The sequence below is a fragment of the Centropristis striata genome, chromosome 22 (assembly GCF_030273125.1).
Source record: "Centropristis striata isolate RG_2023a ecotype Rhode Island chromosome 22, C.striata_1.0, whole genome shotgun sequence".
NCBI classification, from domain to species: Eukaryota; Metazoa; Chordata; class Actinopteri; order Perciformes; family Serranidae; genus Centropristis; species Centropristis striata.
In genome coordinates, this window is record NC_081538.1 from 8,465,351 (window position 1) to 8,481,702 (window position 16,352).

Sequence of the window (16,352 nt, forward strand, 5' to 3'; positions counted from 1 at the left end):
CTTTTCAAAGTCTTCTGGTGTATAGGAAGCATAAGTCACACACTTACCCATCTTGTATCCTGTAGACTGCACAGCACTCTGGAATGAGGCCTCGCATCATCAGAGCTTTCTTCAGTGAGTCTCTCACAGTCATCCCACAGCGGGCCGGGACCTGAACACAGCACAACATCACTCACTGATCTGACATGCTAGAGCAGAGAAGGCAAACATCAAAAAGGAAATTAGTTAACACAACCACACCAAGTTTGAACGGTAAAATGTTTGATTGCAACGTGGAGTGGGATTGTTTCTTGTTAGTCTTAAGCTACGTTTACATGATGACGGTCTGAACAGAAGACGCAAAAGTTGCGTCACGTCTTCACTTTTTATTCCGTGTTTAGACGAGCGTTTTCGGGAGGAAATCTGCGTGCATACGGTGACGCAAAAGTGTGTGGAATTGGATTGTATACATGCCAGGCGGCATCACTTAAAGCGATAAGAGCATCTTTGGGCATGTGGAAGTTTTCACACCACGCATTTTCATCAGCTACTCCTTCCACAAAGTTCTCCACCATCCACTAGATCTCCCAGGTCTCATCCAAAGCCGTCTGGCTCGCCTCCGACCAATCGGTGCATCCAAAATGTGATAGAGGTAATTACAGATCCTTCTCTGTTCACTAATACTATCTGTACATATCCTGTACATTTGGTGGAAAGACTCCTGTAAGTTTATTAGAGCTGTCAGAGCAGCTTGAAGGTCCGACGCATGGAAATAATCCCACGTTTGTTTATTTTCCTGTACTGGCACATGTATGCGACGTAAACACATACGTGACGTGAGCAGATCTGAGCAGAGTTTTGCGTCTTGTCAGTGTAGACGGACATGCTACGGCGGAGCATATTTAACTTTTCCACTTTGGAAGGTGGTTTCAGATTTTTGCGTTTTTTACCCCCAAAAAACGTTGTCGCCGTCTAAACGAAAGGCACTTCCCATAAAATATTTTGTCGTTTTTACCCGCAAGCATCCTCGTGTAAGCGGGGCCTTAGTTTCTCATAATCTTGGACAAAGAAATCCCAAAACCTTAAAATCCTGCTCACCACATATATATGGTCAAAGAGGGCATGAACATACCACTGTTCTCTGTTTGTTGGGCAGAAAGACCCTGACAATGGGCTTCTGGGGGGAGCGAGGGTTGGCTCTGCTAGCGTCGGTGGGGGTCTGCAGGACAGCCAAGGTGTTGGGGGCTAAGGGAAAGGCCTGAGCCCCACCTGCCACCCCACAACTTCCCATCTTGACCTCCAGAAGGGCTGGCATGGGAGAAGGAGAGCAGGAGAAGTCTGTACCGTTGCCCATAGCCTCCAGCAGCTGCTGCTCCCTCTGCTGCAGGGCATCCAGTTTACTGGTGTACTCCTCATAGGCCTGACAGAGACAACATACCAGACAGTACTGACTCAACAACATCCATACCTGATGTGACACTTAAAAGATTTTGTTTTCTGCAACTGTTTTCATAAAAAAACAAGCCTATCTTACCTCTAGATATATGGACGGGGGATTGTGTTCTCCTCCAAACTTGTCCAGTAGGGCCTCCAAGTGTTCTTGTGTCAATTTTATCATCTGTTTGATATTCCAGATCTGTGGGGGAGGGAAGCAAACAATGTAAAACACATTAATATTGTTCAGTTAATGCACAACAACCGTTGTGGGAGGCCAACAGAAGATTGAATTTTCCTAACTTAGCCTCTCTGAAATAGTTTAACAGGCAACTGTTGTCCTGTCCTATAAATTCTCGCATAATGCCAGGGTCAGACTGCATCATATGAAATGGTCTTTGTGTCATTTAGACAGTCACAGTTCTTTACCCAAGATTTATGTCAGACTATTGCAACCTGAATCTATCAGAGCTGCTGTAAAGCTGGTGAACAGTAAGAAGGCTGTTGCTTAGTGATGTTTTGAAAATTTCATAAAATTAAGCAAAAAAGGACTCAAAATTGACCACAAAACGGCCCAAAAAAGACACAAAATGGCAAAAAAGGACGTTAAATGACCAAAAAGACTAAAACACATGAACACTTTAACACAGTGGAGACAGCTGACTTCCAAAATGATTTGGCGACCCCCAGAAATCATCTCGCGACCCCAATTGGGGTCGGGACCCCAAGGTTGAGAATTGCTGCTCTAGACCGTAAGTGCCAAGTAGTGCACAGGGTCGCTCAAGCCCACCCCTGAACTGTCTGCTAGGCATAGTCAGTCAGTCAGTCAGTCAGTCAGTCAGTGATTTGGTTTGTGTACCGATTGTACTAGACTACATGAACAGGAGCCCTGAATGTACAAATACAGTGAACGGGCGCCCTGTGTAGCAGCTTTTAGTTTGCAAACTGTAGCTTAAGCCATCAAATTCTGAGCTCATTGGCTTAATCCCGAACAGCCGTTCTCAGTTCACAAGCAAGCAGAACTGAACGCTCAGTGATTTGGTGAACAAATCGTTTGTATGAATATTTCTGATGAACTGATTCTACTGATTTAGTACACGGAAAGAAATGCTTTGCTCATCACCACGACAAAAGCACTGCTGCACCTGTCTGGGAGACTTTTTGCACCACTTTGTATAAAAAGACCCATTACTGGCACCTCCCTGTCATCATGTTGCTTCTGATGGCAAGACATTTGGTCTGAAATGAGCTTGCTGCCTGCTTGATCTAGACTGTAATAAGTAACATTTAAGAACGTATACAGTGACTTAAACCTGGTATGTTTATTTATTTTTTATTTCAATATATGTTTATGTTTTATGTTGATTTATATGTTTTAGATCCTGTACTACTTGTTTTTATTCATTGTATTGTTTGTTTGTTTTCATTTCTCTTGTATATTGTGGGTGACTAGCTCACCCTCCACCTGACTCCTAACACTGTGACATGAAGAAGTCCTACTACATATCTCTCTGCATCTCTGCTGGGCAGCATTGAATCAGTTGCTAGCACCTAATTTTTTGACTTCACACCCCTGTCTGAGAGTGAGGTATCCAAACTATTGACATGTTGCCGTCCTACTACATGCTTGTTGGACCCTATAATAGGGGTGCACCGATTTAAATTTTCTGGCCGATCACCGATTTTTAAAAAGCCTGACCTGCCGATTCCGATTTTGGCCGATACAGATTTTTTTATAACTCACAGCTGAACCTTCAATGTTTGAATCTTGTTTTATTGAAAAACAATAACACAGCAGTATTTTTCTTTAACAAATAAAGGAAATCACAATGCCTGAGGTAGTTAATAAAATACTGAACTTAAAATAAATAGCAACAATTTACAGGACAAACTAACAATAGAACTGCAACCATAAATAACGTGTCCTGAGTTTTTGGTTTCGTAATAGTACAACATACATACAACCAGGGATGGGCATCAATTTTCGAATATTCGAATAGTCATTAAATTAAAAAAAAGGAACAGTTCATCCTATCTGGAAGGAAAAAAAGTTGTATTACTGGTGCCTTCCACACGGGGGCAGCGTAGCATTTGATTATACAGTGTGGCGGGCTAGATGCCAAACTGTAGAAGAAGAAACAGAGTGTCGGTGCTTGTTGTGAACAAACAGAGATCGCTAAGTGAACACCTCCTGCAGCAGCAGCACATACACACTGTACTGCTACAGAGCTAACTGTAACTAACTGCCGCAAACAGCGACTCTTCTTAACGAGCCGGCCTCCGGGGGTCTGAAAAGTTGCTAAATTTAGCAACAAAGTTGGGAGCACTGCTTCGCCGGTGGGGAGTTATTATCGAGGTAGCTAAGATGCTAGATAAGATCGGTTTGACGTAGAATCGGCCGATCACCGATCCCGCAAAATTAAGGAAATCACACATGTGGTAAATGCGTCACTGTCCTCCGGGACTTTTCCCACCGCATTTAAAACTGCTCAGGTGACGCCTCTACTCAAGAAACCCTCTCTCAACCCTGCTGAAGTCTAAGTCAGAACTATCGTCCTCTCTCACTTCTTCCATTCTTATCCAAAACGATTGAACGGGCGGTCGCTAAATAACTCTCAGAATTCCTCCTACACAACAATCCTCTTGATCCAAATCCATCTGGTTTTAAGAGTTGCCACTTGAATGAAACTGCTCTGTTGTCTGTGACAGAAGCCTTAAAAGAAAGAAGATCAGCAGCAAAGTCCTCTGTCCTCATTCTGCTTAACGTATCAGCTGCCTTTGACAAAGTTAACCATTGCATCCTCCTCTCTACTCTCTCTAAAATGGGCATCTCTGGCTTGACTCTTTCCTTGTTTGAATCTTGCCTGACAGGACGCTCATTCAGTGTATCCTGGCTCGGACAGTTGTCCCCAGGGTTCAGTGCTGGGGCCCCTGCTATTCCCTATGAACACCACTTCCGTGGGTCACATTATCCAATCACATGGCTTTTCCTATCACTGCTATACAGATGACACTCAGTCTGCACAGTGAAACCCCTTCAGATGATCCAGAACGCGGCGGTGCGCCTGGTCTACAACCATCCAAAAAGGTCACATGTCATACTGCTGATCATCGAGCTCCACTAGCTACCTGTTGCAGCCCGCATCAAATTAAAATCTCTAATGCTCGCCTACAAAGTTGTCTCCGGTACTGAACCTACCTAATTGAACGCCCTGATACAGAGGGGTTACAGAAAGTATTAAAACAGTGCCGTTTGACGTAAACACACTACCGGGACTTTACTGCTCTCTGCTAAACCAGATAAATGAAGGAATATGAACGATGCTACGATATGCTACCTCACGACCGTTGCGCTCTTCCAATGAACGGCACCTGGCTCTGCCACCCATTCATTTATGGCAATCCAAACTCTGCGTTTGTTGTTCCCCGTTGGTGAAACGCACTGCTAGTTCCTACCAGAGCAGGGGGGTCTCTCTCTACCTTTAAAAAAATCCTGGAGACCCAGCTCTTCAGAGAAGACCTTCTCTCCTAGCACCACACGAACAACTCTACTCCTTTAAGAATCATCACTAGCACTTATTGCTGCACTAATGCCTCTTATCGCACTATACCTTGATTGTTTTCCTTTTCTGTAAGTTGCTTTGGATAAAAGCATCTGCTAAATGACTAAATGTAAGTGTAAATGCAATGAGATATGTCCAATTAAACCTTAAGTGGCACAGCCGGTCATTCGTTATCAAGAATTCCTGGCTTCTTACTGGTAATATAGTCTTCTCATTCGTTACACATTAGAAAAACAGGGGTGTTCATGTTTTAAAAAACTTGTATAGCGACAATGGGTTACAAGCTTTTAATGATTTAGAAGCTGAATTAGACCTGGGCGATCATATGATCACGATTATTGATCATGATAAATTTTAGATCGACTACGGTGATCAGCTGTGAGCACATTTACTCTATCAAACATGTCGGAAATGTCCGTTTGGTTTAGTTACATTTAAAAAGTTTAAAATTTGAAAATAAATTCACAAATTACTGAATACATTCTCTTTTTGAACATCTTGTCTAGAATTTCTGGATTTGATACATTTTGAGAGAATATTTAAGGGATAATGGTAAAAATGTCAATTTGGTGTAACCATAAACACTCTGTGCCAAATACTTTAACAACACAAAAGGTGAAATTCTCAAAAACACACATTATCAACTAGTTTGGCATAATCCTACATTTGTTCTACACCCCCCACTAAAAAAAAAAAACTGGGCTGGATCGCTGCCTACCTGGACATTTTAGACCAATCTCAAAGTTACCTTTAATATAAAAACTTTTTTGAAAAAACTGTCAAAACAACTACTGTCTGCATTGGAAAACAATAACGTATTCCAAAAGTTTAAATCTGGTTTCCGGAAGTACCACAGCACTGAGACTGCCCTGCTCAAAGTTACAAACAACCTTTTAATGGCTGCTGATCAGGGCATGTGCTCAGTCTTGGTACTTCTGGATCTAAGTGCTGCGTTTGACACAGTAGATCACTGCATCCCTTGAAAACAGACTGAGGCACTGGGTGGGGATATCTGGTACAGCTCTGGAGTGGTTTTATTCTTACTTGTCGAACAGGAAGTTCTGTGTGTCTATTAATAACTTTATGTTTTCATTTGCTGCCGTGAAGTATGGTGTGCCATAGGGGTCAGTCTTAGGACCAATTTAATTTTCATTGTGTATGACTCCTCTTGGAAAAAATTCATTCAAAAACACAACATCAAAACATCTTTTCATTTCTATGCTGATGACACACAGCTGTACCTGCCTATCAGACCCACAGACCCCGGTATGCTGAACGCATTGAACAGCATGATGTAAAAAACTGGATGTCACAGAATTCCCTTCAATTGAACGCAAATAAAAGAGATCCTCATTATTGGTTCCCAGCAGATGGCAAAACAAATACTGCCATCTGCTGGCTTCCTAATTGATATTACTCCTGTCGCAAAGAATCTTGGGAGTCTGGTTTGATAATCAGTTATGTTTTGATCAACACACCACAAAGCTTGTGCAATACTGTTTTTATCACCTTCAAAATATTTCTAAAATACGATCTATGCTAACTTTTAAAGACACAGAGACCATGTAACATGCTTTTATCTCATCATGCTTGGATTACTGCAACAGCCTTTTTACCTGCCTGAACCAAAAATCCATTCATAGACTCCAGATTGTCCAGAATTCAACTGCCTGACTTCTAACGAGAACAAAGAAATATAATCACATCATTCCTGTTTTAGCGTCCTCAACTGGCTCCCAGTACATTTTAGAATTGATTATAAGATTTTACTGATTACTTTTAAGGCCCTTTATGGCCCCACTCCCTGCTACATCTCTGACCTCTTAACACCCTACAGACCATGTCGTACTTTGAGATCCTCGGGCAGAGGTCTCCTGATTGTTCCAGAGGCCCGGCTGAAAACTAAGGGGGACAGAGCGTTCACAGTCAGGGCCCTGAGGCTCTGGAACAACCTGCCCGAGGAAATCGGGTCAGCTGAGTCAGCGATTTCTTTTAAATCGCTTCTTAAAACATACTTTTGTCAGATAGCCTTTCCTGATTTTACCTGAACTTTACCTTCCCTTGAACTGTCTTTTAATTGCACAGAACTACATCATTTTCTAACATTTTTATCTGTTGTTTCATGTCCGTTCTTAACTTGTCTTTGTAAAGCACTTTGTAACATGTGTTTTGAAAAGTGCTCTATATGATTATTATTATTTATATTACAATTTAGATTTATGGTGGATTTTTACTTTGTTCCTCAATTTTTATTCATACAGACTCAAAGACCTAAAAAAATCATATTTTCTGTATATTTTTGTCACATCAATTATATTATTAATTGCAAAAACACCCTGAAATATTGTGATATTCTTTTAGGGCCATTTGCCAACCCGTAGTCAAGACTATACAATGGATGAATGAAAATTAAAATCAAGCGTGTTTCTACATTTATTAAATGTCTTAATCCACATTTCTGTTCTATTAGGTAGGCCTACACAGGTTTAGAACAAGCCTTTCAAATAAATCCAGAAAATGTGCAGCAGAGGTAGGTTTATTTAAAGGTAGGCTTATATTTCATATTTTTCTGTCAGCAGCGCAGTAGCACAGCGCTGATGGGCTGCACAGTAGTAGCAGCAGTACGTGTACAATAAGCGACGGCAGTATCTGTACAATAGGCAGCAGCTGTATGTTTACAGTAAGCGTCGGCAGCAGCTAGTGCATTCAAAACAATAGCGTAAGAACTGACCGTTGTGCTGTTTCGTGTAGAGATTCTACAGACTCAAGCAATGTTGTTCTGCATTTTGCTTAACCCTTTATCAGATGGTAATATTTCGAGAAAAAAGTTGCAAATTTACTAGATTAAAGTGGCAAATCTACAAGAAAAAAAGTTGCAGATTTAAAGTGGCAAAACTGTGCGAAAAAAGTCACAGATTTACGAGAAAAAAGTGGGGGAAAAAGCAACTTTTTTCTTGCAGATTCACCACTTTAAATCTCATAAATCAGCGCATTTTTTTCTCGTAGATTTGCAACTTTAATCTCGTAAACTTTTTTCTCAAAATATTACCACCCTCTACACATTCCACAGTCCACATTCTGGCTGTATGTAATATCCTCCAATATTCTCAAGGGTTGAAATTTGGAATTTGCAAGTATTTCAATGAGTGCCCTATTAAGGGTTAACATGATTCAATTATTGTCGGACTCAAGTGAGAGGTGTGTTTCTGATGTCACGTATTTTACGTCATTTCGGCTCAACCCGTTAGATCCCACCTCAAACAGTCTCAGCAATTTTACGTCTCTGTTACTACCTCCAAAGGCATTACAGTGGTCACTTGGTCCCCCCCATCACACCTCTGGCACGTTTAGATTGCAGGCGATACATGACAGAGATTTAAATATCGCAGCTTGAAGCAGCAGTCTGAAAGGGGCTAAAGACTACAGCCTAGCTCGGACATGAACATACACCCACAGGACAACAACACAATAGGTTAGTAATCTACAACAATAAAGCATTGAACAATAGCATTATAATATTATATTGTTTAAATGATTTCAATATAGTGATGGAAATATGCATTATACGTAGTTGACATGCAAAATATGGGACAAGCACCAGGAGTCTTTCCAAACTCTTTTTTCCCCTGAGCCTGTTTTTGGGGCTAGCTTTTTTTGAGAGAATATGGTATTACACCATAATGTTGGGTTAAACTGAACCAAAAACCACTTTACCAGCACAAAATTAATAATAATTATTTGTTATTTTTTTCTTCTTTTTCCTTTTAATTTAAAAATATTTAGGGCTGTCATTTAAAAATTTAAAAAAATCGGCCAAGATGGAACTGTTGACAGAAGTTGTAAAGGTGAATATGTGCCCCAACATTCCCCGTATCAGTGACGATCACAGGGATTCATCATTTATTTTATTTTTTTAACATTTATTTTGAACAGTATCAAAGACCCCTTTGAATAGTGTCCAAGACTGGCAACTTTGATTTACTATTTTCATTGTAAAACATTCTGTACTACACTGTATGAACACTGAACAAGCAGGCAACAAATCACAGGTCTGAGACACAGACCAATTACACACCTATGTCTATCAAAATCAGGAATTTAATTCACTGGATGATGAAGGAATATTACATTTTAAAAATGTAGGTAAAAATGTCAGGTTTTTAACAAACTAGGTTTGTGCCGATTGGATATGAATAATTGAAGTGACTGTCAACGACTTGTTTTACCTACACCGATGAAAAGCCTATTTAAATTAACTTACTACCAGAACTAACATGAAATGAAAAATAACAAGCCAGGGAGAAAGCTAACGGGAGCTGCATTAGCCAGAGTCAGTCTGCAGTGTCAAGTTCCCATCAAAACAGCCGGTCAACCAATCACAAGTCACTTACAGCCATCAATCATAACATTACACCCTTGTTTTATAGAATCATATAACTGATTTAAACCAAACACATCACGAAAATAAACACCACAACAAACATCAGCGTAGTGTCTAAATTTCACAAACCATATTTGGGAAAGAATGTATTTGGCCTCAACTTCTATAATGGACAAAAAGAGTAAAAACCGAATTGTACACGAACAGAAATGAGACATTACAGCACGTCAGTCAAGCAGGATGCCGGACGGCAAAACGGTGTAGTCATGTTTTATTGATCATAGTAAAAGCATATTGTTGCAACAGCCAGCCTGTTGATGGTCCATATGTGTTCAATGATACCCGTCTTTCAGACTGGCAATCTGGTCACCTATTTGCAATCTTCGAGTAACTATGTAAGGATGATCTGAAAATTCAACATTCACTCAGCCCTAGTACAGAAAAATCCCTCTCTAGAGCCATGGTTTAGTGTCCATACTACATGCTTCTGCTTGCATAACAGTGCAATGTGACCCAATGGAAGATATGAAGGGCTCTTGGGCCCTGTGATTTTTCATTTATCCCCAACATAATTAGAGTTTTCAGGATTAAAACAATTTGGACAAAATGTGGAAAATATATAAAATTAAAAAAATAATAATAATAATAATAATATCAAATGGAATTTGGAAAAAATAAAACATAGGACCCTCATTCTAAGATAAAGAAAACAGTCTGATTCTTAGTTTTAGGTAATTCAGTGTGATAGATTACCCATCTGCAGCAAATGAGGAACATTTTTATATCAAACTCAGATGAGGTCAATGGCTGCCTGGAAACAAGGATAAAGTGATGTTTTGACCGTTGGTGCAGTGTTGACAACTTGGTGATTGGCTCAAACATGCTAAGCCACAGGTTTGGCCCTTTAATATTTTAAGTCAAAGAGCAGGGCAATATGTATGTCAACAAAAGTGACATTTTTTTATAAATGGTCCAATAAAACCAGCAGTGGATTTTGGTCAACCTAGATGACATCTAGGTTCTACCATTCGGATGCCTGGATTGTTAGAAAACCTAGCCCTAGGGGTGGGCGATATGGCCCTCAAAGAATATCACGATATTTCAGGCTATTTTTGCGATAACGATATTCTTGACGATATTAGGAAATACTTAAAAAGATATAGAAAATATGATTTTTTTTTTAGTCTGTATAAATACATAAAAATCTAACATGTAGTGTGAAGTGCAAATCTCAACAGTTGCCGAATACAAAAAATGTACTCTTGACTCTTGAGTATGAGCAAATAATAAAAATAACCATTTAGGGGTTCTGGGGGCATATTTTGATGAAATTCTGTAAAGTAGAATAAAGGTTCTTGTATGTTTTATTTTAGGCGTCTTATTTTGACAGTCTTCTTGTAAATTATGTGGTGGATTCTCTTAACACACTGTGCTCTTATTTTGAAAGCTGCATGTGTTTAGCGAGAGGGAGTAAGTAGCTTTTTGTGATTAAAACAACTTTAACCGCTACATCAAGAAGTAGGAACGTTGCCAATATCATGATATGCATTTTTTTTAACCATAAAAAAAATATACCGATACCAAGCCCTATGGATAACAGGTTGAAAATAGCTGGAGCTATGAGTTAATTGAATAATTGGTGTTATGACTTAATGTTTCAAAGTCAATGAGTCTGAAGACATGGTAAACTGGACCCCTCTGGTAATAAAACTTGAAAATATAACAGTTGTATAAGGTTATGAGCATGATGTGCAGACATGGTCTTCATAGAGTTTTATTACTGACAACATACAGTTCATGTTTTATATATTAGCAAGTGAAAGCTAAATTAGGAGGGAAAGTACATATGTTGACTTATCATGGGGAGTACTCATCAGCCTGTGAAAACAGCAATGTCTTCTGTGCCTGGCTTTGTGGAGTCTGACAAAATAACCTGAATGATGTCATCAGGGTTACCTCAGGCTGGACTTTAATGGGAAGTCTGTGTTAGAAAATGGGCCTATGGAGTTAAAGGAATATATGGACATTCACCCGGCAGGAAGTTAATCTAGAGAAAAAATTGTATTGGTTATGTGAATTGTTTTGGGATATCTCAATGGGATATCAAACCCACAGATTTGCACTGTATTTATGTACTGTCTATGTTAACCGAGTCGCCTAAAGTAATGGTACTAACTTTCGTATAAAGTCTGCCTTTTCTCTAATATAAAGGAATTAGATGACACTTGGCATGTGTTGCTCAAAGCACCAAAAAATAAACAAAATAAAATGTAGGAACTATTCTAGAAAGAAAACATTTCCTGTATGAAACTGCTCACAAGGTCTCTTGGTTTTTTGAGTAACTTGGTACATTGTTGTTGAGTTTTTCATATGTTCTTTCTTGTTGCTATTGCTTTGAGGAGCATGAGCAAAGTCCATGTGTTTTTTTATTCAAGAGAAGGTAGGCATCTTAAACACACTGCATCTCCCTCAACAATCTAGACTGATGACAAACAGCACTACTGAGAGGAGAAATACACTTTTGATTTTGGGATGAACTGTCCCTTTAACTGCTGATGCTGTCAGAAGGGACATGTCACAGGAGGAGAAATTTGTCATTTTTTGGGTTTGTAATAAAGAACACGTAGACCTCTGTTGAATGTAGAAAATCCAACATTATTAGTAGTATTATACATGCCAAACTTTTAAAAATGATGTAGAACGTGATTGTAATGACAAAGCTAATGTGATGTAGCCTGCTGTTATGGTCCAGCAGTGAGGCCTCTGACCTGCAGGCTGAAGACAGATTTCCAGGCTAGGCTACATGGTCACTGTGTAATATATCATGAGGTTACAGCCTGACTGGTGATTCCGGGCTCTGTGTGTGTGTGTGTGTGTGTGTGTGTGTGTGTGTGTGTGTGTGTGTGTGTTCTTGTACTTCCTACATAGTGAGGACCGGAACACGATTTTAACCAACAGAGGGACATTTCGTCCGGTCCTCACTTCTTGAAAGGCTTGTTTGAGAGTTCACACTTTGTTTTGGGTGAAGGTCACAATTAGGTTTATGTTAGGCTTAGGGTTGGGCATTTAGTTGTGATGGTGAAGGTTAGGTTAAGGGTTAGGGTAGGGACTAGGGAATTCACTATTCCAATGAGGGCCCTCACAAAGGTAGAAGTACAAGAATATGTGTGTGTGTGTGTGTGTGTGTGTGTGTGTGTGTGTGTGTGTGTGTCCCTGGACGTGGGGGCGGTGATTGTAAATACTCTTTATAAATATAAGTAGCGTGTGTAGCTGAATTACACCTAAAACACACACACACACACACACACACACACAGGCACGACTTGAGTTAGCCTCCACCTCTAGCATCAGCATCACCCCTTTGAGGTAAAGAATCTCAGTGGATTGATGAAAATTAAACACTGGGCACATTAGAATCCATTTGAATGCATTAGAAAGCTGTGCAATTGCGTGTCTTTATTGTGTCAACGGTGGTGTGTGTGTGTGAGAGTGTGTGAGTGTGTGTGTGCTTTGCTGGCGCACCAGGCTACAGCTGCAGTGAGCCTGGAAGACGAAGCCAGGAGCGAATGGAATAAAGCAGGCCCGAAATAAACACAGGCTCCGCCAAATAAAACCTTCCCCTCTTGCTCACATTAGTCTGTCGCATTTTTCTGCTCAGTGGACGCCGCGGGATGTGAAAGCCCGGCTCTAAAATTAACCGTGTACATTGGGTAACGTTACATCGTCTTGCCCCCTGCACTGCATCCCCTACGATCCATGTTACAGCCGGTGTTTCCTGAACATTTACATCCAATTACCTCTGCTCGCAGCCCGTGTCCCCTGCCCTGCTAAAAATCGCTACTCCGCCGCCGAAGCGCTTACCTCCTCATCCTGTGGACCTCCGGGGATCCCCGACGTGCAAGAGGAGTCCAGCCCGGGACCCAGCTCCACCAGGCCCTGCTCCCTGCCCGGGTCCCGCTCCGCTGTGTCTCCGTTAAAGACGGGCGGTGGGGACTCGGCGCTGCTCAACGCCGCCATTTTAAACTGCGAGAAACCGAGTGGAAAATAAAAGAGGGAAACGCAGGCTGGTGCTGAGGACAGGAGGGGGAGACAGAGACGCAGGACGGGGCTCCCAAGCTTCTCAACTGGATGGGTGGTGCAGAACCACGTCAACCACGTTAACTTGGCAAATTATTAGCGCCCGAGCACACACGGGTGCAAGGACCCTGTTGGAATTGGAGAAAATATGTGTGCCCGAGCACCGAAACGGTGCGAGGACCTATTCAAATTGAATGAGTTATTATTACTATTATTATTATTATTATTATTATTATTATTATTATTATTATTATTACTAATAATAATATTATAGGGCCAGAGCACCTTTGCAGTGCGAGGACCTATTGAAATTGAATGAGTTATTATTATTATTATTATTATTATTATTATTATTATTATTATTATAGGGCAAGAGCACATTTGCAGTGCGAGGACCTATTGAAATGGAATGAGTTATTATTATTATTATTATTATTATTAATAATAATAATAATAATAATAATAATAATAATAATATTATAGGGCCAGAGCACCTTTGCAGTGCGAGGACCTATTGGAATTGAATGAGTTATTATTATTATTATTATTATTATTATTATTATTATTATTATTATTATTATTATAGGGCCAGAGCATCTTTGCAGTGCGAGGACCTATTGAAATTGAATGAGTTATTATTATTATTATTATTATTATTATTATAGGGCCAGATGACCTTTACAGTTCGAGGACCCATTGAAATTGCTTGGTTTATTATTATTAGGGCCTGAGCATTGAAAGGGTGCAAAGACCTATTGAAATTGAAGGAGTAATTATTATTATTATTATTATTATTATTATTATAGGGCCAGAGCACCTTTACAGTTTGAGGACCCATTGAAATTGCTTGGTTTATTATTATCGGTACAATTTGCATTGCATGTTTCAATGCGCCGTGTGGTTCTTCAGGGCTATTGACTTATACACATACAATACACATTAAGGGTTACTATAATTCTTTAATAAAAAACATCAATGAAGGAGGCAGTTTATATCGATCAAAGTGATATTAGAGCAGTGTTCTTCAACCATTTTGTGCCCCAAAGCACACCAAAGTGCAAGCCAAAATCTCAAGGCACACCTGTTTTCAGCGCCTGTTTTCCGTGCAAAATAGCCCCTATAACAATTGTGATCACTCTTATCTGTTAAATGTTTTTTTCTGTCCTTTGATGTGTTGCAATCCATTATTCAGGGGTTTCCTCTCCGACTTAGAGTAGCCAACTAGTGAGGAAAAGTAGTCAGCTAGTCCGGGGGCATGCCCCCCTTGAGAGATTTTTTGCTGTAAATGCCCAAATTTGGTGGCCTCTCACATATTCTATTCCAACATCACTGATTAAAATAACGAGTTTGCCTACCCGATTGTAAACATGCAAATAAATTAAAGAATAGTTACTAATGTTACTGCATTAATAGTGTGTGGTTGTCACAAAATACCATAGCACACCTGGACTTGTCTCAAGGCACACCAGTTGGGAAAACTGTACTAAAGAAATAATGCATACTAATACTACTAAAACTGTTTGCAAATCCTTGCTATTTCAGTTGCAATATGACATAATAAAAAGATGAAAGATGAATTATTTCATGTAAAGACTGTAGTATTGTATTTAAATCTGCTCTGTGTGTACCTGGCCTATACCACTACACTCGCTGATCCAGTAAAATGTAGGTATTTTAGGAGTCCCTTGGCCGGGTTTCATGTAAAGAAACCAAATTTTGTAGGCAGATGTAACCTGCGGAGATGCAACAAAAAGCTTCTTGGACCCATACCCTAATCCTAACAGGAAGTTGTCCATCTTGAATTTAATACAGAATTTCGCCATTTCCACCACTGTTAATTAAACAAACTCCTCCTTGAGACTTAACTTGATCAACTCCCAATTTGGTCAGTACCATATTTAGACCTTTGTGATTAAAAATGATTAAAAGAGTTTTTGTTACATTATGTGGGCATGGCATGGCCAAATATGGTGTTTCACCATAAAACAAGAACTTGTTGTAACCTGAGCATGCATTATCTAATCCATCCCAAATTTCTCATGCATGATGAGGGACTGTAGAAAACTGATAATAGGTGCAGCCAGACCATGTAAAACTGTGTCTGGATAGACATGGATGTAAACTGCAACTTGACTGACTGAGGTGCATACAACTTAGTATGCAGTATGCAGATGCAGTAATTAGGGCCCGAGCTTTTTATTATTCTTCTTCCCAAATGATCGCAACATTCACTGCCTGAACATACCCCAAAACTCATGAAACTTTGAATATAAGTCACACCTGGCGAAAATTTTTATAATCTATTGTCATCCTGAATTTCTATCACTAGGTGTCACTATAATAAAGGAAAGTGCGTTTTGGCTAATCACTCCCACATACTTCAGCGCACATTCAAAAATCTTATATTCACGTGTTCACTGAGTTGTGCTGAATCTCGTGATATAGGCCACGCCCATTTTCGCATAGTTTTTTTCCCGCAAATTTGCGAAATGTCGCAAACGAATCCAATTCAAATCAGGTTCCTACTCAAATCTGATTTTTAGGGCTGACTGTCCACACTGTTTTTAGCAAGTGTCCAAATCGGATATGGCTCTGTTCAGACTGGGCTACATTATTGACTGATCTGACAGGTTGCTATAGTAACGGCGTCAGAGCGTCTGACGTCGTCGTAGAGTGACGTCACGGACAGTCAAAACCGATCTGAGTGTTTGGAGCGGTTCAGACTGAGACACATCTGTCCAAATGCAATCTTAAACTACCTCCCGAAGGTGGTTTCAATCCGGTTTGCAAAAATCGGATTTCATGTGATTTGTGACTGTTCAGACTTCAAAAGAGCCATCCAGTTTCAATCTGGATGGGCTACAAATCGGATTTTGGCCAAGTTACCTCGCCAACCTTCAAATCCATCTTCGCAGTTC

At 40.1% G+C, this 16,352-nt stretch overlaps 1 protein-coding gene across 2 annotated transcripts in view; it reads right to left on the reverse strand.

Annotated features, from left to right (window-relative positions):
- braf (B-Raf proto-oncogene, serine/threonine kinase) overlaps nt 1-13,379 on the reverse strand; it is a 33,735-nt gene extending 20,356 nt beyond the window's left edge. For both annotated transcript variants that reach the window (XM_059325513.1, XM_059325512.1), the window contains exons 1-4: nt 13,219-13,379; nt 1,514-1,615; nt 1,112-1,399; nt 48-151 (exon numbers count right to left, since the gene is read on the reverse strand). In XM_059325513.1, the coding sequence (XP_059181496.1) occupies nt 48-151; nt 1,112-1,399; nt 1,514-1,615; nt 13,219-13,374 (650 nt within the window). In that variant the 5' untranslated portion in view covers nt 13,375-13,379. The remainder of the gene's footprint in view (nt 1-47; nt 152-1,111; nt 1,400-1,513; nt 1,616-13,218) is intronic.
- Between the last annotated feature and the right edge of the window lie 2,973 nt (nt 13,380-16,352).